We start from the raw sequence: 24,279 nt of genomic DNA, 5'->3' as shown, positions 1-24,279 counted from the left end.
ACCTATGCTAATCACGGCTTTCCTTAAAGTCACCCTGTAGGAGTCAACACTGTGCTGCCTCTTTAACATCCAACCCAGGGCCCAGAGGTCTCCAATTTGCCCTGGGCAGGCTGCTTTCTGCTGCTTCTGCTGTCTTCAGGTTAGAGCCCACTGGGGCTGACCACAGGGCTCCTCAGGTCACCAGAGAGGAAAGTCTGGGCTCGAGCTCTTGGGCTCTTTGAAGCTAACTTGACAGCCCTGAGCCTGGGAGTGTCAGTGCTTTCCCTCCTGGGCTGGGGGGTGGGGGTGGGTACCAGCGACACATCTCTCTGCAGGATGATTTGTTGGGACAAAGTGACTGCAGAACACAGTGACCAGCAGGAAGAAGGGGACCGAGTGGTGGGGCCCAGGGTGCGTTCTACTGCATGTTCCCTGACTCTGTGTTGACACAGGCTGGGAACTCGATTTCTGCAAGGCAAATGTTAGCTTAGCAGAGTGGCCACGTCAGATGGGCTGAAACTCTCCCTGCACCCGCCCGGGGCTCTGACAGCGTGGCTGCTCTCTTGCCAGCATCACGGCAAACAAATAGAAGAACCACACTCCTTCCTTCTTCCCAAGCTCCTGGGTCCCATCAGTGACCACCCTCCTACCCCCGCCAGGCCAAAGCATAGCAGCAGCCGCTGCTGCGAGCTCAGCGGCTGGGCGATGTGTAATTGCGCAGGCACACTCGCCACCCTTCCCGCCCTCCGGAAGGCGCTGGGGCACGCGGGGCAGGCTGCTGCTCTTCCCTATCCTTGCCAGGCAGGTGGCAGGTGAGTGGGCCGGGCCAGGCTGCCTGCTTTTTCACCTGCCTTTTCTCATTGGGAGAATGAGGGTACAAAGGGCAGCACCCCTCTTCCCTAAGATCCTCTGTGGGTGGTGGGCTCAGATGCTGCCTCCCGGTGGACGCCAGGACGGGGGAGCAACCTCAGAGAGGAACAGGAAGCTGAGGCCCAGCAGCCTAGACTGTCACTCGGTACCTCGGGGGTCGCCCTCATTCAACACAAATATCCACTCAACAACGGTTAGGGAAAACCACATAGAGATACCGGCTTCCATCCACGGGGTTATCACTGGGCACAGAGGGAACCGCTGCTCACTGGAAGAAGAGTCAGGGGCCTCGAGGGGGCTTAGGGCAGACAAAAGAGGGGCCGGGGACTGCGCGGCCAGCGCCGGTGGCGAAGCGGGGGGGGGGGGGGGTGGGGGGAGGGAAAGGACCGGACGAAGTGTGTGCCCGGGGAAGGCGACGGCCGAGCCGGGGGAGGAGGCCGGGCCTGGGCGAGGCGAGGCGGGACGGTGCGACTGGGCGCTGCAGGCGGACAGGACGACCCCCGAAGCGGGAGCCTGGGCGGCAAGTGGGGCTTCGACGGGGGCCTGTGGACTGGGGGCCGGCGGCGTCTGTTCCTTCCAGGGTTCTGTGCGGAGCACACGGGCACTGCTTTCCGAGAGCTAGACGTGGAGGGAGACGAACTTCCCAGGCGGACCTGGAACCCGGAGCCGTGAGCGGCCGTAACTAGGTAACTCGCGGGCCACCGCGAGGCGCGCACGCGCAGTCCGCAGGGGCGACCGGCGCATGCGCGGTCGCCTTCCGCCCGTTTCCCAAGCTTCGAGAGTCCAACGGCAGAATGGGAGGAACGCGCCTGCGCCAGGGTGCTGCTCGGGTTCTCGGCTCAGCCGGGTAGCCGTTCTCGGTCGGTGCACCTGCTGGCATCAGTCGTTGAAGACTGATTCTTCCCTTGGGTCTTCTTGAAGAATCCCGACTCTTCTCACATCCTAAGCCAGAAGAGACGGGGAGAAAGAGCCGGCATAACCCGGACGACGTCCCAGGGCGGTCCTTGCGCGCCCGACCGGGCAGGTGGGCGGGCAGGTGGGCGAGGGGCGGGGCCCATGGATGGGCGGTGAAAGACGGGATGCGGGCGGGGGCGGGGCCAGGGGCGGGGCGGAGTGTCACGAGGGCCCCGGCGAGGGGCGTGGCGCGCGCTGACGTCGCTGCCGGACACGTCGGCGGCGCGGTGGCCGTGGGGACCGGAGCCGGATGTGCCAAGATGGCTGCTGCGGCTGCCGTGTCTGCGCTTGTCGCAACCGCCGTGCCGTGCTCCGCTCGCGGCTCCTGAGGGGCGGGAGCCGGGGGTCGCGGAGGGGCCGGGCGGTAGCCGGAGTGGGCCTGGGCCGCCCTGCGGCGCGCCGGTGAGGGCCGGGGTCTGGGCGGAGGGAGGCGGCCGGGCCGGGCCCTGCCCCGAACGGACGGCGCGTCTCCTGGGAGCCGCCAGGGGGTCGGGCGGGGGCCTGAGGGCTGGGAGGGTTGGGCAGACCCCTTGGTTACCTGCCCGCTCAGGCCGACGTGGCCTCCACCTGCACGGGCTGTCGGGTCAGCTGAGTGGCCCCTAGCCCTGGTGGCTTCAGTGTGGGGTTGTGTTGGAAAGGCTGGAAGAAAAGCCAGACCTGCAACTTTTTAAGGAGTAGAAGCATTTAGGAAATTTTTTTAACAGTTTAGCTTGCCCTTTGCTTCGAAGGTTGTGAAGTTTTGTGTTCATTGGTTGAAAGGTTTCTACTGAGCCGTGCGGGCGATGAGGTAGATTGACATTTGAACCAAGGAACAGCCTTGTTGCGTCTATTGGTAATGGGGCGAGGTGACCAAGATGTTGCAACAGAGGTCGAGCGCTGTGTCTTATGTCAAGGGGCAGAGGGATGTGTAAACCAGCCTGCCCTTTTTGTGAAGAAAGTGTTACAGTAGAGCGTCTGGACATGACACAGCCATTTAAAATCAGTTGTTGCTGCTTTACCTGAAAAGTTTTAAATGGTTTGGAGATAGTGAGTTGCTTATTAAGATTTTGTTTTAAATACATATAATGCAGATGTTAACCAGAGAGGTATTTCCCATCCCCGGATATGGCAGGAAGCAAACTGAGTCACAGACGATTGTTCCTAGGTTGATACTTTTGCAAGTTTCAGCACAGCCTGCCTCCCTGCAGTTTTTTTCCCCTGTGCCCTTTCTTAGGGTTCCAGGTGCTGTTATCTTAGAAAGATACAGCAAGAGCCAAAAAAAATCAATTCTTTCTTGTTCTTTGTGACTCATACACCCTTAATAGCATTTACTGCAGTAAGTCTCAAAATTGTATGGAAAGTTTTCTCCGGGGTAGGTGTGCAGATTTTAATGTGGTTCCTTCTTGCTTCTGTAAACATCTTTTCCGAGTGTCCTTTTTGCTCTTTGTCATTTTTTGCAGTGTTTAGACACTCCCTTCTTTAACATCTAAATGTGTATGATTCTGTACTTAGAAAAGTTGGAGTCTGTGCTGTCTTTGTGTCCGGTGTCCCCTAGTCTGATAGGTACGTCGCTTAGCAGTTGCCGTGAGGGAGACTGTGGGCAGAGCATAGACTCCCAGGTGCTTCCTGACACTCCGGTTGGTTTACACACTTAACGCTTGAGGCGACGGCCCTGGCAGGAGAGGGGTGTGCTTTCAGTATCTCAGTTCAGTAGCCAGGAATTTATTTTGAAACAGGTTGTGTTTATTTCACATACATCCAAGGCAGCTTAGTTGAAGAGCTGGGGTCATGAATAATGCATCTTTAGGAAGATCAGCTGGTTTCTTTGAAGCAGTCTGCCTTTTTTAAAGTTAGGTGACTTGAGGCTACAGAATGACTTACTAGACAGAATAAAATTCTCTGTAGTCAAAAGATAAATGATATGCCCTTGCATTGTTTTTTGCTGGTGAATATAAAAAAAGATCAAAAGAATAATGTTCAAGTCAGAAGATGGTTCCAGATGAAATTGGTATATTGCTAAAAAGCTCTCAGGTGTCAGGGAGAGAAGGGGAAGCTACTTTGTAGGGAAGTGATAGTGTTTGCTTATAAAACGGTTCTTAGTCCAGTAGTTGAGAAAATAATTTTAAGGAAGTTTCTGCAAGGAAAACATCTTAAGTATAAATGTTATGTGAAATTTAGATTCTGATAAGATTTCCCTATTAAACAGTCATAGGGATTTGGGCCTCCCAGAATCCACTGTGAATAGAATTTCATAAGATTAAACCCAGAAGGGACTTTGAAACCATCATTTCAGTTCTCACTTTATAGGTGAAGAAATTGGGTCACAGAAGGAGCAGTGGTTGTGGCTGAGCCACTCAGCTGGCGCCCAGTCTGGCTCTCACAGTGACACCTGGGGAATAAATCCTCTGGACCTGTTCTCTGTGTGTGTGTGTCTCTGTGGTGTGTGTGTGTTTATTTTTTTTTTTAAATGTATGCTGGTTAGTGTGGTTGCGGGTCTCCTGTTGAAGCCTTACAAGGAGGATGTCGTGTCCTGTAAGATGCCTCTGATTTCGCAGAGAAGAGGAAGAGGCTCTGCCTGTCCTCCCCTTGCTCCACGTAAAGCTCAGCTGTAAACGTCCTGTGTTTTAAAATGACAGCTTAGAACCGAATGAAGTCTCTAATGCTGTTCTTCATATATTTAACTCCATTACATTTGAGTGGGTTTCAAAGTGCTTGTCTGTCAGAAAGGGTTCCCTGCTGGCCTGGGACAAGAGTGTGTCTGGGCAGTAATAGTAACGGATTCATAGATTCATAGGACTCGTTTTCAGATGGAAATAGGAACTTTCCTTTGTAAATAACTTTACTCAATATACGTTTATGCACTTTTTCTTTTGTCTGAGTATCAGAAAGATTCCCAAGGACAAAGACATTGTATACCTGCAGAAATGTGTGGGTTAAACTCAGGAGTCCTTCTATCATTTCTTCCTTTGTTGTTGACATTTTTCTGTGATGGGCTCCACTTAATCTGTTTGTGAAGGTTGTTCTGGGGAGAAGGACTGACATACAGAGGAGGACTTTGTAAAGAGACCATGCTTGGATTTTTGTCTCAAAAGTGCAGGTTAACTATTCAAGAATATACTTAGTGTGTTTTAGTAAAAAACAAACAACAACAAAAAATGCTGTAAAGAGGATTTCTGCCCCCTTGTTTTCTATAAAGGGTTTATGGGCCCTCTGCCTATTATTGACAAGTTTTGAATAAGTCAGTTAGTCAGTTTTAAAGCAGCTTTAAGATTACTTGGGGTTTTCATTCCAGGTATAGTTGTTACAACTCCGGTTATCAGAGGCAGCTTGTTTTGCTAGTGGTGTGCAACCAGTCATGGTGCAGAAAATGGACATTTTACAGGGTGGGATAAAAGGCGTTTTAGGTGAATACATTTTGCAGCTTATACTACTCTGTAAGGCTCTTTAATTAAAGAAAACAGAGGAGCAAATTTTTAACTTTTGTTTTCCTTTCAAGATTTAGAATTAACCTGTATGAAAAGTATGATATGCAGTCTTAATAGAGGAGTTGGCTTTTTCTCAGTCTGCGATAGTTTACAGGAAAATGTGGAGGGACTGCGTACCTGGTGACTGACGTTAGCTTCTGCTTGGTCCCTGCCAGCTTGCTGAGGGCATCGTGGGGGCGGTGGGTGTCGCCCCTGGGTACGTAGCAGGGGTACGTAACTGAATCTCAGCGAAGGGCAGCGAGTCATCTCAAGGCACTTGGCTGGCCCAGGCACAGCCAACTTCTGCGTCCCGGCCCGTGCTGTCACCCCGGGTCCTCCCTCCCAAGCTGCCCGGGACAGCGGTCCTCACGGGAATGGAGGCTGGAGAGGTGTATCCCTCAGGACTGCATGATGCAAAATTGTTTTCAGCCTTTTTCTTCTTTCTTAGTTTTCCTGATTGCAGCCAGGACTTTGAATACATGGATTTTATGTATTGATTCTTTTTCTTTTTCTTTTTCAGTTCAGAGTAAGGAGCACCTCTATCCTGCTTCTTCTGTACGCAGCACCTCGTTGTGCAGGAGCTCGATCATGCAGCCTCCACCCCAGGCTGTCCCGTCGGGCGTGGTACAGCCGCCCCCGTCCGGGAGTCCTCAGAGCACGTTCTGGTCCAACAGCCCGTACAGAAGACAGGCCAACAGTAATGCACCGGTGGCCCCGATCGCCTGCCCACTGCAGCCGGTGACGGACCCGTTTGCTTTTAGTAGACAGGCGCTCCAAAATACATCACTGGGCAGTTCGTCTAAAAGCAGCCCACCCGTTGTGCAAGGCCCAGCCCCACCGTTGTCTCTTCAGCGTGCTGGTCTGCCTGGGCCACACACAAATGCCGGGGATAGCTCCCAAGGACCGTGCGAGCCTCTGCCGGGCCCTCCGTTGCAGCCCAGGTCAGATGCCAGCCCGTTTCCCGGCGTGCTGAGCCCCTCGGCGCCACCTGGGCCCGAGGTGAACAGGAGAGTTGAGGTCGCTCCCGGCCCGGAGCCTGAAGTTCAGACGCCGCCGTATCCTCCTCAGTACATTCCAGGAGTGGGTCCTGACAGCTGTCGTGTCAGCCATCCACAGGCGAATACGCCACGGCCCGACAGACCCCTGAGCCGGCCGAGCCCGCACGACGGCACCGCGGCACCAGCAGCGCCCCCTTTCCTTCCTCAGCCTCGTCAGCAAACGCCCGGGCAGTGGGGGCCGGTGCAGGGAGGCCCGCAGCCCTTGGGGCAGCATTACCGGCCCTGCCCAGAGGGACCTGTGCAGAACACGGTGTGCCACGCCTCCAGCGCTGCCCACTTTCCCGCTCCGTCCAACCCGCGTCAGGGTCCTGGCCACGAGCAACACGGCCCCCTGGTGTCTTTACCGGGACCCTCGGCCAGTGACGGGAGAAATGAGGCAGTCTACCTGCAAAGTGGAAACCACTCAGCAAATAGCTTTGATCCAGAAAATGCGTTTAGGCAGAATTCCAGAGTTGGGAACGCTCAGGCGGGCCAGGAGTTCAGGTTGAGTCCAGGAGTGAATAGAGAGCAGTTGTCAGACCTGGCTCTCATTAACCCCTTCGCTCAGGGAAACAGCCCAGAAAGCCACTCGCACAACTCCCTGGGTGCCGGGAGCAGCTGGACCCTGCCGGAAGCGGGCTCGGGAGCGCTCTCCATGTTTTTCAAAGGAGGAGAGACAGAGAACGAAGAGAACCTCACATCTGAAAAAGCGGTCTCTGCCGGTCAGTCTGACTTTGATGGTTTCTCCCCCGGCCCGGGCCTCGGCCAGCCTCCTGCACACATGGGGGCAGGAGGCGTTTATCAGGCCTTTCTCAAAGGTTCCAGCAGTGAGCCCACGCAGCAGGGAGGAGACCCACAGCCTTACTTTTCTCAGTCTGCAGGCATCCGACACGACAAAGCGACCACTAACGCTGCCGCTGTTGACACGTGGGGTGACACAGCACGTGCGGGGACTCACGGTGCTGGGGGCCTGCAGTACGAGAACGTCGAGAACTTAGAGTTCATTCAGAACCAGGAAGTTCTGCCAAGTGAGCCCCTAAGCGCAGACCCTTCCTCCCCAAGTGCTCAGCTCAGATACGGGCCCCTTCCCGGGCCGGCTGTCCCCAGGCTCAGTGCCGTGGGCCACGCTGGAGGCGGGGGCCCTAATCTCGAGGCCCCAGATGCGACGGCGCACCCTGCGCGGTGCGAGAGCGTGTCTTCCAGTTACAGCAGCCAGAGCCACCGGGGTCTTCCCAGTGCAGCCAGGCCCCACGACTCGGGGGGCACGTTCATTCAGCAGGAAGTTGGAAAACCTGAAGATGAGGCTCCGGGGAGGTTTTTTAAGCAGGTGGATTCCTCTCCTGTGGGAGGCGAGACAGACGAGAGCACCGTGAGCCAGAACTACCGTGGCAGCCTGCCCCAGCCCTTGGCCCCGAGCCCCCCAAAACCTACGGGAATATTTCAGACGAGTGCAAATAGTTCTTTTGAACCAGTGAAATCGCACTTCACTGGAGTAAAGCCAGTCGAGGCAGACCGCGCCAACGTGGTGGGCGAGGTGAGGGGGCCCAGCGCCCACCAGAAGCAGCGCAGAGCAGCCGCTGCTGCGCCCGACGCCTCCCCTGGCAACCTGGAGCAGCCCCCCGACAACATGGAGACCCTCTTCCTGCCCCGGGTCTGTGTTCCACCTCTCACCACACCCACAGAGGCCAGTTCCGGGCTTCTGCACGCCACGGGGCCGCCCTTGGAAGCTGTGCTCCCTGCGCCTGAGAAGAGGCCCTTGACCAGGGCGCAGGGGGCTGTGAAGTGTGAGAGCCCAGCCACGACTTTGTGGGCGCAGAACGAGCTGCCAGATTTTGGAGGCAATGTCCTCCTAGCCCCAGCTGCTCCCGCACTTCACGTGCCCGCGAAACCTCAGCCATCTGAAGTGATCCAGCCTCCAGATGAGGGGGTGTGTGGCCAGCAGTCCTGGCAGCCGGGCCCCGGCCCCGCCGTGCAGAGTGGGGACGGCATTGGTGCTTCCGAGAATCTCGAGAATCCTCCCCAAATGGGCGAAGAGGAGGCCCTCCCGTCCCAGGTGGGTCCCGGTTATGCCACTCTGCTGTCCTCCCCACCCACCGAGTCTTTGCAGAATCAGCCGGTCTTGGTCACCCAGCCTGATCAAAGCTATAATTTGGTTCAGCCGGTTAATTTTTCTGTGTCCTCGTTGAATCCTAATGAGAAGAATCAGTCCTGGAGAGATTCTTTGGTGGGAGATAAGCCCACAGTAAGCAGCCAGGCTGCTGGGGGTGATTCTGGAGAAAACGCTCCTTTGTCTGGGACTCCAGCTGGCGCTCTCATCTGCTCGCCTCTGCCTAACCGTCTTGCCCAGAGTAATTTCCCACAAGTTTGTGGTGCCTCTGAAATGGTTTCTAGTCAACCTGCTAATTTGCTGGTTCAACCACCGTCTCATCCAGTTCCGAAGAACTTACTTCCGGAAACTCAAAAGATTCATAACGCAGAGAGCATTCTTCCCGAGTTAGTTACCAGCCCTGGTGGAAGCACAGGCGTGATGTTAGTTCCACCTGTGAACAGTACATCAGTACCTGATAGTAATACGGCAAATCACTCCAGCAGTCGGGGTGAAGCTTCGGGAGCCCTCGACTTTACATTCAGTCGGAGTCTGGAAAATCCTGTAGGGATGTATAGCCCGGCCCAAGCTGAGAGCCTAGCTTCTTGTCAGCAAACCGTCTCCAGTCACAGACCACGTGGGCCTGGGGCGCATAGCCCAGACCGTTTCTACCAACAGGTGACGACAGATGCTCAGGACCAGCACGGCCGAGAGAGAGCCCAGCAGGAGCTGGCGCCTCGCCCTCCCCCTCCCCCTCCCCAGGGGCCCAGAGCAGCACTTCCAGAGCCTTCAAACCCAGCAGGTCCACCAGCGCAAGGACAGTCCCCAAACCCAACCCATCCGTCTGCAAGTCCGGCTCCAGCTGACATGGGCCAGCAGCTGCCGCCTCGACCACCTCGGTCCTCCAGCATGTCCGTCGCGTCTACCAGCTCAAGCCAGGCGGCCGCGCGGTCTGACCAGCAGTGGCTGCAGCAGCCGCCGCCTCCAGACTTGGCGTCCTACTACTATTACAGGTCCCTGTACGATGGCTACCAGCCCCCGTACCCCTCACCGTACCCGCTGGATCCTGGCACCGCCCCCCACTATTACCAGGTAGGGTCGAGCTTGTGGACTGTTGAGCCCCTGATCAGTGGTTTCTTCCTCACGCCGTGTGCCTTGGCGGGGTTCTGTTGGTCAGTTCCGAGGTGACCCGTGGTCAGCTGTCACGCGCTGCTTCATGGGAGGAGTGCTGCCTGCTCACAGCTTGTTCTGCTGAGCACGGCCTTTCTCTTGGACGTCCACACCGTGCATTAGCACATTGAGTTGGGTAGAATACCTGCCTAATTTTTGTTTAACACAGCATATCCCAGCTTACGTGACAGAAAGGACCTTTGTTTCCTGTCCTGCCTATTGGCTTTCCGCAGACCCAGGGTTCTTGGTTGCACAGTTTGGGAAACTGGAATAGCTTCTTGAAGCTTCTTTGTGGTTTTGACCTCAAAACCTACCTAAGAAGCAACAGGAAAACTCTATAGTCTTTCAAATGCCTCCTTCAGAATGAAATTATTTAGGGAAAAAAGTTAGGTTTGGAATGTAATCCAAATGAAACAGCTAAGAGTGGTGTAATTCCATAAGCTTCTTTCAGGTACGTTGTGATAGCAGCAGCAGAGCAAGGGACCCCACTGTGCTACCCAGAAGATTCTTGCCTCTTTTCACACTGATGCAGGCCCACGAATGTCGTTTTAAGTTCTGTTTAATCCTGCCTTAGTGTGAAAAAGTGATCCAGGTGGACACACGTTTGATTACTGTCCGCTTCTCACCATCTCTCGTGCTGGCCAGCATCACCCACGGGCAGCGGAGGCAGAAGGATTGTGGACCAGAAGTTTGAAGTCCACTGTCTGACATGGGGGCAGGCGCCGTGCTGGAGGCCCTGCAGTCAGAAGAGGCTGAGGGAGTGGGGCTGCCCCGGTGATGGAGCTGCCTCGTGGGCTTTGGGCATCTTTGCACATGTGGGAACAGGTACACACCTAACCCCTGAGGTCTGGGACTCCTGGATCCAGAAGGAACCCCATAGAAGGAAATTACGCGGTGCCCAGAGCCCAGGAAGGCCCGGCAGTGCATGGAGGGGCCGCGTACCTGCTCTGGGCCCTTGTCCAGCAGCTGCATCTGCATCCCGGAGTCCCAGCCGGCACCCAGCATCACTTCTGTGGGAGCCCACTTCCTTCTGCCTTGTCTCTGTGTCGCTGCGGATTCCAGTAGTGGTTAAGAACAAGTGCATTTTACGTGATTTCTCGTCCTCTGCTGGGTGATGGTGGAGCGTCAGGCTGAGTCAGGAAGGACTGATTCTGGCTCGTGCCTGGGTCACCTCGTCTCTACTTCAAGTCCCGATGTGGTCTTAGAGCCACGGGGGTTTATCGGTCTGTAATGGGGCTGAAAGCCTCATAAGAATAGAATATGATACTCTTTTTGAGGCTGCCTGTAGCTTCAGGACCTGTTCCAGTGGACCCTCGTTCCTTTGCTTCCCTGAGATGGTGTCTGAAACGGGACCTGAGCTTGTGGGGTTGTGGCACCTGCGCAAGTGAGACCTCGGGGAGCAGGTAACAGGAGTCCTCACGGGTCACCGCAGGACCCGGGCGTGGCCTGCGGATGGCGGGCCATCTCCTGAGCCGGGCCAGGGCAGTCTGTCTTAGGGACATGGCCGTGGATTTCATTTGTTTTTTATCGTTTCGCATGAAGGAAGCCCCGCGTCTGGGGCTCATCTGGAGAGCAGCGTCTGTACCACGAGAACTCGTGCCGGTTGCTTGATGAGTTGGCTCTTGGCATCTGATGGAGGTGTCCTTCTTTCAACAGGACGTCTACGGCCTCTATGAGCCCAGATACAGGCCCTACGACGGTGCAGCCACCGCCTCCGCAGAGAGCTACCGCTACCCCGAGCTCGAGCGGCCCAGCTCCCGGGCGAGTCACTGCTCGGACCGGCCGGCTGCCAGGTGACTGACGTTTGTGTTGCCGGCCGTGGTAGTAACTTAGTGATTTGAAAAAGACCGTGTTTGTAAAGAATTATACAGACCTGTTTAACGTGTGTTTACATTTTGTGGGTGTGGACAGATTATAGGATGCATCTTTAAATCGAACTAAGCGTGCTGCTGCGCAGTTACGGACGTGTCGTCAGATGGCCTTTGGTCAGACCCGACCCTGTGCAGGGCCACCAGGAAGCCACCCCTGCCCTCGTGCGGGGTTCCTCCCGGCCCGGGCAGTGGTCCCGTCGCCGAGGGACGCACACGGCTCCGTGGGTGCCGAGGCAGCTTTTCCCCCATGCAGGTCCTTTGCCGCCTCTGGTGACGGGGGGCCCTGACTCCCAGGCCAGGCAGGCGCGGGCTGGAACACGGAGTGGCCCGTTGGCAGCAGCCGCCGTAAGCCCGGGCTCCCTCCCCGGCACTGCCCCCCGGGCCGCAAGGCCCCCAGCTGCTCCCTCCCGCTTCTCTCTCCCCTGACAGAGCTCCTCTCAGTTTTGCGATCACAGATGAGGCATTTCAAAAGAGCCTTGGCATCGTGCCTTCAGCTGAGTAAAAGCTTAGGCAGGCCACAGTCCTCCCCCCAAGGGGCATTGGGGGCTCAGAAGGAAGCGCGGGGCTGCAGAGCCCGCCCGCCGTGGCTCCTCCCACGCCCCGGGCCCTCGTCTCACCGGGCCGGGTTTGCCATGAGGGTGCAAGGCTCCTTCGGCTCGTAATAGAGTCTGGGCGCGGGTGAAGACTGCGTCCACGCACCACCTTTCAAAATTGGGGCTGCTTTTGCTGCTTCCCGCGTCTTCAGTAGCTCGCCTGGAGACAAGGCCCTGCCTCCGTGAGCCGGCCCGTCCAGCTGGCCCCCCTCCGTCGCTGGGAGGGATGCGCTGAGCCGCTGGGCCCGGCGCTCTGGGAGGTGAGACTGGAGTCCCAGTGGGCGTTCTGATTCGGGGAGAGCAGCGGGCAGGTGTTTTCTAGAAGCCCTGAGAGGTGAGGGAGGATGGAGGCAGGGGCCGGGGCACGCCTTGCTCTGCCGCTTGTCGCTTGCAGGCCAGGTCGGGTTACCTGGCAGGGGTTTGTCGCCGTGTCCTCACCGCTCACCGCTCACTCGTGGAGGGAGAGCAGCCCCTCCCCTCTCCTGCCCTGTGCGTGTGTGCACACGTGTGTGCAGGCCTGCGTGGCCATGCTGAGCATCAGCGTGTTGTGCTTGTGCCTGGTGTGGTCACATCCCGGCAGGAGGGGAGAACGAGCCTTGGGTTTCTGCGGTGGCGTCTTTCCTGACGGGTGACCGGGGCTGGAGAGGGCAGCGGGGCGGGCGTGCTCTGGCTATGCCCTTGGTCAGGTCACTTTTCTGGAGCCCCCGGTGGTGGGTGCAGGCGGTGCCCTGGAGCGCTCCCCCCAGGGCCCCCGCCCAGCGGGTGCTGTCCCTGTGGTAGGTGGGGGGGCCGGACACTTCTCAGGGGCAGCTGCACCCCCAGGAGTGAGCCATTCCCCAGGGGTACACGGAGTCACAGTTTAGAAATCAAAAGTGCCATCAAGTCCTTCCAAGGATCTTCCTGCCTCGGAAGGCCTGATACCTGCCTGTCCTGCTCAGGGTCGGCAGCACAGCTGGGCCTGTGAAGCCAGCCTTGGTCGGGCCCGTGTCGTGAGTCCCGGGCAGTCAGCTGGAAGGGTGCGAGGGCCCTTTTCCCCACTCAGGACACACGGGTCGCGGTCTGTGTAGAGGGTGTTGCAGTCGGCGCTAGCTTGGTTTTGATAGCTCAGTGCTTTTTGCTTCTGCTAAGCATGATATCCAAAACGTGAGACCCTGCTTTTAAGCATTGGCTTTATAGCATGCAGCACTGAGCACGCGAGAAGAGTTAGTTCTTTTATGCTGAACAGCACTTAAATAGTTATTTCAACAGATAAATTTTAATTTGCTGTATGGTAGGGAATCCTGTAATCTTATCGTTGTTACTGGTTCGGATCTCCTGATTAGAATTTTTTCACAACCAAGGTGCTCTGATGAATGCCTGTTGCTCTGGGTGTAATTTGTGTCCCACTTTAAGAAGCAGGTAATTTGTTTTTTAACAGCACTGTGTGTTTTTTTCAGGCAAGGCTATCCTGAAGGTTACTGTAATTCCAGAAGCGGATGGAGCAGTCAGAGTGACTACTATGCAAATTATTATTCCAGCCAGTACGATTATGGAGGTATGTTCAGGCGTTTTCATCGGTCGACGGCCAGCAGATGCGTGTTCAGACCGTTCGTGCAGCCGGGTGCAGAGTGGCGTGCTGTGGGATTTCTTAGGAAACCTTCCCTTTTAGTAGTCTTACGATCTTAGCTCAGAGCCAAAGTAATTGAAAGTAGTCTGTGTCTAGAAATAATTATATTGCTATTTTTCATTAAGAAATTACATCTTAATTGTAACATTGTGTCTGTATCGTATTAGTAGTTTTCTTTGATTTTCTAGCAAAGCATAATTATCAGTAGTTCTAGAGTGTGTGACTTGTCCATATGTGGCTGTTTAAATTGATTAAAATCAGTAAAATGAGGGACCGGCTGCTCACTGCAGTGGCCAGAGCCCCCGCATCACACAGGGCAGACGCAGGATGCGCCGGGTGCCACCGCTGTCTGGCAGTGTTTGCGTCTTGGCATGCGTCCCCTGAGCTGCCCTGCTGGTCCCCCTGCCTGGCTGTGGCCCTCGCTGTCCCAACATGGCTGCCCGCTTCTGCGTCCCCGGGGCTCTCCCTCCACTTTTGTATTTGCACTGCTTCATGCATAATTCTGCACGTGCTTGCTCAAAGTGGTGTATCTGGTTTGCTTATAACGTTAACATGCTTTTTTCCCCCCTGCATTTGCTTTATTTATTTATTTATTTATGTTTGGCTGCGTTGGGTCTTTGTTGTTGCCCGCGGGCTTTCTCTAGTTGCGGTGAGCAGGGGCTATTCTTCGTTGTGGCGAGCGGACGCTACTCTTCGTTGCGGTGCGCGGACTTCTCATTGCGGTGGCTTCTCTTGTTGCAGAGCATGGGCTCTAGGCGTGTGGGCTTCATTAGTTGCGGTGTGTGGGCTCAGTAGTTGTGGCACGCAGGCTTCAGTAGTTGTGGCTCGCGGGCTCTAGAGCGCAGCCTCAGTAGTTGTGCACGGGCTTAGTTGCTCCGCGGCATGTAGGATCTTCCCGGACCAGGGCTCGAACCCGTGTACCCTGCATTGGCAGGCGGATTTGTCCCCTGCATTGGCGGGTGGATTCTTAACCACTGCGCCACCAGGGAAGTCCCTGAATGTGCTTTTTTAAAGTAATCTAGTTTTGAGAATATTTTTAAATTTTTGTTTATTTTTTATTCAAGTACAGTTGTTTTACAAGGTTGTGCTAATCTCTGCTGTACAGCAAAGTGACTCAGTTATGCACACATATACATTCTGTTTTCATACTCTTTTCCATTATGGTTTATCCCAGGAGATTGGATATGGTTCCCTGTGCTCTACAGTAGGACCTTGTTGTTTATCCGTTGAGAGTATTTCCTAAAGCTCTTTGGATCACATTAGAGAAAAGAGATACGAATAAAAAAAAAATTTTTTTTTTCCTTTTTAATCACGTGTGTTGAGAGAAAAACTGTCAGTGGCTGTTAGGTATCACAGTACAGGCAAGACACGGCCGGGTCCTCTGGAACAGTTAACGTTCCCTGGGGTCGTGCTGATTTTCGGGAGGAAAGTTTGGTTGCTCTCTGAGGCTGAAAGCATTCTTCAGTCCTGGAGTGGCCTGGTTTTGTGACGGCCAGAGGGGTGTCTTTTGCACATTGTACTGACGCATTAATCTCTCGCCTGCAGATCCAGGTCACTGGGATCGGTACCAGTATGGTTCTCGGTCCAGGGAGCCCCGCACCTACGACCGGAGGTGCTGGTACGATGCAGAGTACGATCCGTACAGGAAGGAAAGCTACGCTTACGGGGACAGGTCGGTAGAGGAGATTTTGCTGAGGAGGGCGGGTCGTGAGTCAGCCTTGCTTCCCCGTCTGTGCCCTCGGGTCTTTGTAATGCACTCGAGAGCTACGGTTGTGTCTGGCTTCCCGGGGAGCGGTCACTGCTGGGAGGAGGAGGGTGAACTGACCCTCCCGGTGGTTCTCTCTTTGGGCTCGTGGAGGAGAACCGGCCTCAGAACCAGCGCCGCGAGTCAGTTCATCCTCCTCGGGTCCGGGCGAGGGGTGACCACCTCAGACGGACCCCCAGCCTGCCTCTCTAACCTCAGGCGGGGCCTGAACTTGGCCTGGGGATGCAGCGACTCCACTCGAGGGTGGGCTCTGACGAGCGCCGTCCTTAGGGTCAGGACGCGGGGCGGCGGGGACCTGGAGGGGCTCACCGCCGTGTGGCACGTGAGCCTGGGCCCCGGAGGCCCTCTCCCCGAGCCCGGCCTCTGCCCCGCTGCCTCCCCAGGCCTGAGAAATACGACGACCACTGGCGGTACGACCCCCGCTTCACCGGGAGTTTTGACGACGAGCCTGAGCCCCACGGGGACCCTTATGGGGAGGAGGCGGACCGGCGGAGCGAGCACAGCGAGCACTCAGTGCAGAGCCTGCGCAGCAGCTTCAGCTCCCGCTCCCGCCAGGTGGGCGGCCGGCCGGGCCCTGGGTCCCGCTCCCGCCAGGTGGGCGGCCGGCCGGGCAGGGGGCGGGGGGCCGGGCTCAGGGTCCCGCTCCCGCCAGGTGGGCGGCCGGCCGGGCCCTGGGTTCTGGGGGCCGCCCGGGGTCCCGCCGCAGGCATGGCAAAGAGGTTTCACCTGTTTGCTCTGTGCTTTCTAAGAGTCAGGTGTACAGAGGTCACAACGTGACTGCTGGGCCCTACGAGGCGCCCCCTCCACCGGGCTCCTTCCACGGCGATTACGCCTACGGCCCCTACGGCGGCGATTTCCACGGCACCCCAGGCTTCCCGGAGTACGGCTACCCTTCTGAGGCCGGCTGGCCCTCCGTGGAGCAAGGTGTGTGTGGCGAGGCCCTGCGTGCCCCCAGGGGCACCCCCGGGGCGGCGTCCCGAGCCTGGGATGGGAAAGAGGGAGGGACTGAGTCATCACCAGGGTGGGAATTGGCGATGGCCTGGCCTGGGCATCCCTGCCAAGCAAGGGCACTCTGCCGCCGCGTGCCTGTCCTGAGGGGCAGCGCTTGCCATGCTGGGCTGCTGGTGCCCCTTGGGCTGCAGTTTGGCTCACAGGCCTGGGAGCTGCCTGGCCTGTCGATCGTGTCCACTTCAGTGTGGCTCTGACCTCAGGCTCCCCTGCCATGTCCCCTTGGGCAGGGCCTCAGTGTAGCCCTGGTGCCGACTATACGGGGACATGGATCTTGGAGGGAAACCTGAAAAACTCCAGTTCGTACGCTTATCACACAGACCACATTCTCGATTTGCCTTTGAGATATTTGGTCAAATGCTGTTTCTTGGAAAACTGCAAGTATGTGAAGTTTTAGAACGTGACAGTATAAAATATAAAATAATGGACTTTCTTAAAGCGTTATTTGATTAAAAATTTCACCTCCCGTTTGGCTTGAGGTGTTTCACTCTTGGTCATTTTCCTTGCTGCTCCCTCCGATGCCCGTGGTCTGAGGCCGAGGCCGTGAGGAGCGCTCAGGGTGCAGGGGCGCTGAGGGGCCACCTGAGCGGCAGGAAACACGAGCGCTGCTTTCTGTAAACAGTGCGTCCTGGTGGTTTTTAAAGGAGCCTTTTCATTTTAGAGGAGAGTATTCTCACTTTTAACGATTAGAACGTTTTTCTGACGTATGTTTAGGTTCTATTTTTTAGTAGGATATTTAACAATTACTAACTACAGTTGAAAGTTCATCTTGATAATATGTGATTCCAGCTGCATGGGCATCTTGAAAAGCTCAGCTGTTGATTTAGTTCAGAAGCATTAAAAAGTGATATACTGGTTGTTTCTTTCTCATTTTATTTAAATGTAGCTCCATCGAGACCAACTTCTCCTGAGAAATTCTCAGTGCCTCATATCTGTGCCAGGTTTGGTCCTGGGGGTCAGCTCATCAAAGTGATTCCAAATCTGCCTTCAGAAGGACAGCCTGCGTTGGTTGAAATTCACAGCATGGAGGTAATTCCACAGGGAGAAGTTGCACGTCGCCCTTCAGGTCACACGAGCTTTGCAGTTTGTCATCTTCAACTTGTGTGCCCTTGTCTGAAAAAACAAGCTTGGGAAATGTTTATTTCTGTGAATCTTCAATTCGTAGATTGTTTCAATTCTGCTTGATCATCTTTTTCCTCTCGGAAGTCAGCATTTTAAGACTCTGCTCTGGGTGTTGTGTTAGACTTGGTTTTATTGTACGTTCCTTTTCTATCTTTATTTGAATCTCTGATTTTGGAGTGAGGACGCTGTCCGTGCTCATTTTACTGGTGATTCTGGAGAGTGGGCAGAGGTGCCTCCTGATCTCGGGGGGCTGGTGCAGGGCACCCTGCTCCGTGCCCTGGCAGGCCTCTTCCATTGCGTGTACCCAGGCCCTGCCTCAGAGTTGGGGGGTGGGTCTCACTGCTTAAACAAAGTTTGAAAGTCACTGTTGTGAAACTAGATGCCCATACTCTGTGATGGAGGCTTTGCCTCCCCACTTGGAGGGACAGGCCGTCCTGAGGATGGCGTCCGTTACTCTGTCTGCTGATGTAGCCAAGCCGGGCGTTGACCTGCCTGCCCCCGTGAACAGCGCTCTCTCTGTCCCCTCTCCTGTCCCCACCTCAGACCTTGCTGCAGCACACGCCGGAGCAGGAAGAGATGCGGGCATTCCCAGGGCCTCTTGGCAAGTACGTGCCCCACGAAAGCGGCCGCGGTGCCTGTCCGCCAGCGGTGCCGAGCGCGGCCTCGCAGATGCAGTGGCTGCTGTTCACCGAGTGTGTGTTCTTTTTGCAGAGATGACACCCATAAAGTGGATGTTATTAATTTTGCACAGAGCAAAGCTACAAACTGTTTACAGGATGAAAATTTAATTGACAAAGAGTCCGCGAGTCTTCTTTGGAGCTTTATTGTTCTGTTATGCAGACAGAACGGGGTATGTGTCTCCTTCCTTGTAGAGCTGCTCTTCTCGTAGGCCTCTAGTCCCGGGAGCCCTCAGCACCCCGAGGAGGGTTAGGCAGGATCTCTGTACCAGGCTGTACCGTCCAGGGGCTCCCCCAGGACGAGTGTCTCGGCCGTGATTTGGGGACGCGGGAGCCAAGCAGGGTGTGTGGTTTGGGGTGAAGGGAGGTTTGGGCTCCCCGTCGGCGGCCTGTCCAGTGCGTGCGGTCTGCCCGCCTCGCTCGCGGCCGAGTCGGGAGCGGCTCTGTGCCGAGGTGGTCGAAGTCGCTCACCTGCGGAGGCCCTTTCTGGGCCTCCCCCGACCAGGACCGGGGCTGTCCTGTCGCTCCCGCAGGAGGGTGCTGTTTGTGGTTAAGCCTGTCTCCCTTCCTGCCCCTGCTGCCCCTCGCAGACCGTGGTGGGCACAGACATCGCGGAACTCTTGTTACGAGACCACCGAACCGTGTGGCTTCCTGGGAAGTCACCCAGTGAGGCCAACCTGATTGATTTCACTCACGAGCCTGCGGCGCAAGTGGAGGAGGAGTCCGGGGAGGCCCAGCTCTCGTTTCTCACCGACAGTCAGGCGGCCACCACCCTTGAAAAAGACACGGAGCGGTTCCGAGAGCTGCTGCTCTACGGCCGGAAGAAGGTGAGCGGCCCGAGCTCGGGCGCGGGGCGGGGGGCAGGGCCCGCTCTCGGGGCGCCAGCGTCTAGAGCAGCACGTGCTGCCGGGGTCTTGTTCTGCAAAGACTGTCTGGCACCTCGTGTGTCGCGTCTCTGAAGGTGTGAACAGTGGCTTCTCCAGCGCTGCTGGTGTCAGAGATGTGCAGGTTCCGTTTTCAGGCATCTGACAGACACGCGGACTGAGCTCAGGCTGCACCCCTGCTGTGTGCAGTGTGTCTCGGGGTAAACACGTGCGCGACACAGAGGCAGCGCGTCCTCACGCAGTTAGGGTGAGCTCACCGTGCCACCGCGAGTGGGTGCTGGGCACAGCCCGGGCCCGGGTGGGGAGCGCCCTGGGGACACGCCCGGGGTTTGCTCCGTGAGGCACCTGGTGGTGCAGCCGGGCGCAGGGCGTGCACAGTTGGAGCTCCTGCTGGGCTCTGGCAGCGGGAGTCTGGCGGGCCCAGAGTTTTTGGCACTTTTATGTCATGATAGACTCAGAAAACTCGTATTTGGTGAGTAAATGATCTTAATGTGGTCATTTTACAGCTAATTGAAATTTTCTGATCTGTTACATTTAATTACCATTTATTTCTCTGTTGCAATATGTCTGCTTCCTGGTCAGAAGTTTTCTAAGTTGTGGCCCAGATCATTTTGGATACAGGGAGGCTGAAGTAATTAAGGCCCTGTTGGTGCTGAACACAGGCCCTCGGGGCCCAGGGGTCCCCCTGGCCTTTCTCGTGGCGGAGACGACAGGTGGGAGAAGGTGGTGCTGCCTCTCCGCTGCACCTGGCTCTGACGGTGCGCTTGTCCTCTGTGCTGCTGAGGAAAGCGGGGCACCTGCACGGAGACCGCCCCCCGCAGGGACTCCGCGGCGAGCACGAACGGTGGAGCTCGCCCGCTCTTCCGTTTTTGAACTGGGAACGTGTGTGTTGGAGCCTTTGATCCGTTTGCTTTCTCATCTGCGGTTGAGCCCTCTCCTCCTTCCTGGCCGTGCATGACGACACACACTCCGCTGCTCCTGTTGTTCTCAGAGGTCAGAGAACCTGTCGATGCTTTTCAGGATGCTTTAGAGTCTGCGATGAAGAACGGCTTGTGGGGTCACGCCCTGTTACTTGCCAGCAAGATGGACAGCCGGACGCACGCCAGAGTCATGACCAGGTGAGGAGTCCGGGCGTGCCTGCAGGCGGGGGTCCGGGCCTCGTCAGCTTTGGGAAGCCCCCGGTCCCCATGCTCTTGTCAGAGGAAGCTGGGGAGTCCCGTCGGCCACCCATGGTTGTGGGCTTGCTGGGCCCTCTTCCTCGGGCTGTGTTGCTAAAGGATTTAAATTTTTTTTGTTAACGTCAGGCTTTTTTTTTTTTTTTTTTTTTAATTAATGTATTTATTTTGGTTGCATTGGGTCTTCGTTGCTGCACGTGGGCTTTCTCTAGTTGCGGCAAGCAGGACTACTCTTCGTTGCAATGCGCGGGCTTCTCATTGCGGTGGCTTCTCTTGTTGTGGAGCACGGGCTCTAGGTGCATGGGCTTCAGTAGTTGTGGCACGTGGGCTCAGTAGTTGTGGCTCACAGGCTCTAGAGCGCAGGCTCAGTAGCTGTGGAACACGGACTTAGTTGCTCCATGGCATGTGGGATCTTCCCGGACCAGGGCTCGAACCCGTGTCCCCTGCATTGGCAGGCAGATTCTTAACCACTGCACCACCAGGGAAGCCCAACTTCAGGCTTTTTAATTCTATAAAATCTCAGCGGGGAATTCCCTGGCAGTCCAGTGGTTAGGGCTGTGCGCTTCCACTGCCAGGGGCCCTGGTTCAATCCCTGGTCCGGGAACTAAGACCCCACATGCCGCGCAGTGTGACCCAAAAAAAAAAAAAAAAAAAAAAAATCTGCATCCTTACAGCCTTTTAAAAACATTGCAGTGTGTACACTTGGCCCAGGTCAAGCGTCAAGCCAGTCACCAAAGCGTCTGAGATGAGACCAGACTAGTTTTTCGTGTCCTGTTTATTGAACCAGGCTGAGTTAGGGCTTTCTCTGTTCGCGTCTGCCAGGTTCGCCAACAGCCTTCCGATCAACGACCCTCTGCAGACGGTCTACCAGCTGATGTCCGGGCGGATGCCAGCCGCGTCCACGGTCAGTATGGGGGTCCTCACGGCAGCCGCCACGGCTCAGCCGTCTGTTCAGAGCCTGCTCCGGGAGGGCTCACCTCCCAGGCCACGAGGCCAGCGTTTCCATCCTGCTCCTGGGGCTTGAGCACTGCGGAGTTAAGACGGCAGTGTGTTCCAAGGATGAGGGTTTTCTGCTTGTCTCTGGTTTCAGTGTTGTGGAGATGAGAAGTGGGGAGACTGGCGGCCACACCTGGCCATGGTTTTGTCCAACCTGAACAACAACGTGGACGTGGAAGCCCGGACAATGGCCACGATGGGGGACACTCTGGGTAGGTCAGACACCGACATAGAAGGCGGGCCTGGGGCTGCCGTCAGATGCTCGGGACCCTGAGACTGTCCCTCCGTCTGGGGTCTATCTGGTGTCTCTGAGCGCTCTGATCTCCGGGAGACCCTGTGACCGAGGCCTGCCTGCTTTATGTACCTTCAGCCTCGAGAGGACTCCTTGATGCTGCACACTTCTGCTACCTCGTGGCCCAGGTTGGATTTGGGGTTTATACCAAGAAAACCACAAAGCTTGTTTTAATTGGATCAAACCACAGGTGAGGAATTGCATAGGTATAGTGGCATCCGTTTCCCTTGGAAAGGAAAAGCCCCTCCCATGGCTAACCAGACCGGCGCGTGGAGCGCTGGCGCTTTGGTGACCCGCTCAAAGGTGACAGCCGCTCATGTCCTCCACAGTTTGCCGTTTTTGAAGTTCGCGACCAACGAAGCTATTCAGAGGACAGAAGCCTATGAGTACGCTCAGTCCCTGGGGGCGCAGACCTGCTCCTTACCCAGCTTCCAGGTGGGTGGGGCCCCATGGCTCCAGCTCTGACGGGGTCTGGGGGGAGTGGGTGCTGACAAGACCGCAGTCGTTCAGGGGTTTTATTCAAAAAACGTAAAGAGCAATGAAGTGTTTTTGGAAATCTCGAGGAGATGTTTCATCTGTAATGTTCGAGAATTAAAGCTTGCTGAATTGAGAATTTTGTTAGTATTTTGGTTTTTAATGTTTTAAGTATTAAAAGCTTTTAGTTAGTGTTTGGTTTCAAGTACTTCTCTATCAGCTGTGGACCATGTTTTGGGAGGGTGGTATCCGACCGGGACTGTGCGTGTGTGTCTGAAACGGGGCAGAGCATCGGTGCCAACAGAGCAGGGTGACTGCGCTGGCGGCTCCCGAGAGGCGGTCGTCACGGGGTGCGTGCGCGTGGTGGCGCCTCGTGGTCACTCCGTGGTCACTTGGTGGTCAAGAGCCCTGACGGCTGTGTTGAGGGTGTTGAAGAGAGAAAGTGAGTTTCTCAGAAGCTTACAGTAGTTGACTCTGATGTGAAGTAGCGCAGGGAACGGGCCTGGCTCGGCTGTGGGCAGGTGCTGGGGACGCACAGGAGGGCTGCGAACGTCCAGGGTGGCGTCAGCCTGCGGAGGGCCCGGGTGGCGCTAGGGACCGGGAGGGGGCCCGTAGCACCGCTCAGCTCGCCCGTCTGTCTGTCTCAGGTGTTTAAGTTCATCTACTGCTGCCGCCTGGCTGAGATGGGGCTTGCCACGCAGGCCTTCCACTACTGCGAGGTGATCGCCAGGAGCGTCCTGGCGCAGCCCCACAGACACTCGCCGGTGCTGCTCAGCCAGCTGCTTCAGGTAACGTCTTCCTCGATGCCGCTGCCCCTGCGCGGCACGTGGGGCCACGTGGTCACGCGGTGCTCGTGACCAGAGGGCGCTCGGGACTGCCTGCTCGGTCGAGTTAAGATCCTGCGTGTTCTCGGGCAGGTAGTTGGTGTTTTGCAGTCCAGCACAGGGGCCCTTGGGGCGTCTCGTGCAGAGACTTGGAGGTGAGCCTGGGCGTGAGAAGGACCCCGCCTGCAGGAGGCCCGTGTCTCGAGGCGTCCTCGCCTCGCGCTTAGCGCTGTGAGGTTCCGGGAGCTGCAGCCTGGGGTGGGTCCCGGCTGCGGCCCCGCGGCCCCAGGTTCTCGCTCCGGAAGACGGAGACCGTGTGACTGCCCTCCCACCGGCGCCCGGCACCAGGGGGCCGCGCCAGTACGCTCCTCTCCTGCCGGAGCTTCGTTTTTGGAATGTGTTCATGTGGTACCAAAAATGTTTTTATTACGGGAACTTCTGGACACGTGCAGAAACAGGGTAATTCAAGAACCTGTTTCCACCTGGCAGCTTCAGCAGTTAGCGCGAGGTCAGGCTTGTTGGGCGCGTGCCCGCCTGCCGCCCCCCAGAGCGTGAGCGTGGCCGGGGCAGTTGGCATCTCGGGGAGTGGAGCCGAGCAGAGGCAGGCTCAGCCCCCGCGGGTCCGGATGCCGCGGGCTCGGCGGGCCGGCGCGGTGGGCGCGGTGGGTGCTCGCGCTCCCGGCGGTCAGGGACGGGCCACGTGAGCCGCCTCAGGAAGGTCCCTGCAGCGAGGAGGGCTGCGTCTCGGACGCTGCAGGCGCGCTTGCTCCACGTCCCAGTGGGTTTTGAAGACACGGTTTGGCCGCGGTCGCCTGTGGGAGCGGGGTCTTCATCTTCGTGTGTTTCCAGGTCGCCTCCCAGTTGCGCCTCTTTGACCCTCAGCTGAAGGAGAAGCCGGAGGAGGAGGCCGCTGCGGAGCCTGCCTGGCTGGTCCAGCTGCGGCTCGTCGAGCAGCGGGTCAAGGTGCGCTGGGCTCCGGGCGTGGGGCCCGACGGGGAGCCACGTGCGCGCCGGAGGTGGCGGGCGTGAGCAGCGCAGCTCTCGCGGCGCCCGGTGCCCGGGAGGGGAACGTGCCCCCGGAGCAGAGCGGGTCCGCGGGGTCGGCGGCCGGCGTGCAGACGCCTGAGGTCCTTCTCCCTCAGGAGGGCACTGCGGCGTGGAGTCTGGACAGAGCCTTCCCCCCGCGCTGTCCCAGCTCGCCGCGCTCCGAGGTGGGGCCGTGTGACGGCCCAGCGCCCGCCCAGCCGGCGAGCCTGGGCACCGACAACCCGCTGCTGGCGCCGCCTGTGCCCGGCGCTGACCACGTGGGCCAGGACGTGCGGCTGCTGCCCTCAGGTGAGCCCGCGCCGCCCTGGGCACCTGCTTCTGAACGTGGAGCGCCCCTGTCTTGCTGCCCAGAGAGTCGGGCCGTCTGTCCCACTGCCTCGGCCCTCTGCTTCCTCTTTGTCCCCCC

The 24,279-nt window shown here is 57.1% G+C and overlaps 1 protein-coding gene across 10 annotated transcripts in view; it reads left to right on the top strand.

Annotated features, from left to right (window-relative positions):
• The first annotated feature begins 1,629 nt into the window (after nt 1-1,629).
• SEC16A (SEC16 homolog A, endoplasmic reticulum export factor) overlaps nt 1,630-24,279 on the top strand; it is a 31,250-nt gene continuing 8,600 nt past the window's right edge. For 7 of the 10 annotated variants that reach the window (XM_057548026.1, XM_057548024.1, XM_057548023.1 and 4 more), the window contains exons 1-19: nt 2,018-2,205; nt 5,767-9,461; nt 11,196-11,332; nt 13,440-13,537; nt 15,155-15,281; nt 15,758-15,968; nt 16,124-16,298; nt 17,269-17,411; nt 18,048-18,109; nt 18,216-18,354; nt 18,772-19,008; nt 20,086-20,183; nt 21,063-21,144; nt 21,331-21,448; nt 21,607-21,718; nt 21,858-21,963; nt 22,650-22,790; nt 23,676-23,789; nt 23,969-24,161. In XM_057548026.1, coding sequence (XP_057404009.1) covers nt 5,835-9,461; nt 11,196-11,332; nt 13,440-13,537; nt 15,155-15,281; nt 15,758-15,968; nt 16,124-16,298; nt 17,269-17,411; nt 18,048-18,109; nt 18,216-18,354; nt 18,772-19,008; nt 20,086-20,183; nt 21,063-21,144; nt 21,331-21,448; nt 21,607-21,718; nt 21,858-21,963; nt 22,650-22,790; nt 23,676-23,789; nt 23,969-24,161 — 5,920 coding nt within the window. In that variant the 5' untranslated portion in view covers nt 2,018-2,205; nt 5,767-5,834. Of the gene's footprint in view, nt 1,874-2,017; nt 2,206-5,766; nt 9,462-11,195; nt 11,333-13,439; nt 13,538-15,154; nt 15,282-15,757; nt 15,969-16,123; nt 16,299-17,268; nt 17,412-18,047; nt 18,110-18,215; nt 18,355-18,771; nt 19,009-20,085; nt 20,184-21,062; nt 21,145-21,330; nt 21,449-21,606; nt 21,719-21,857; nt 21,964-22,649; nt 22,791-23,675; nt 23,790-23,968; nt 24,162-24,279 lie in introns of those variants that run through there. The other 3 variants (XM_057548018.1, XM_057548020.1, XM_057548019.1) reach the window with 3 other exon arrangements.

This window comes from Balaenoptera acutorostrata, chromosome 6 (genome assembly GCF_949987535.1).
Source record: "Balaenoptera acutorostrata chromosome 6, mBalAcu1.1, whole genome shotgun sequence".
Taxonomy (NCBI): domain Eukaryota; kingdom Metazoa; phylum Chordata; class Mammalia; order Artiodactyla; family Balaenopteridae; genus Balaenoptera; species Balaenoptera acutorostrata.
This window is presented reverse-complemented; position numbering and strand designations above follow the sequence as displayed.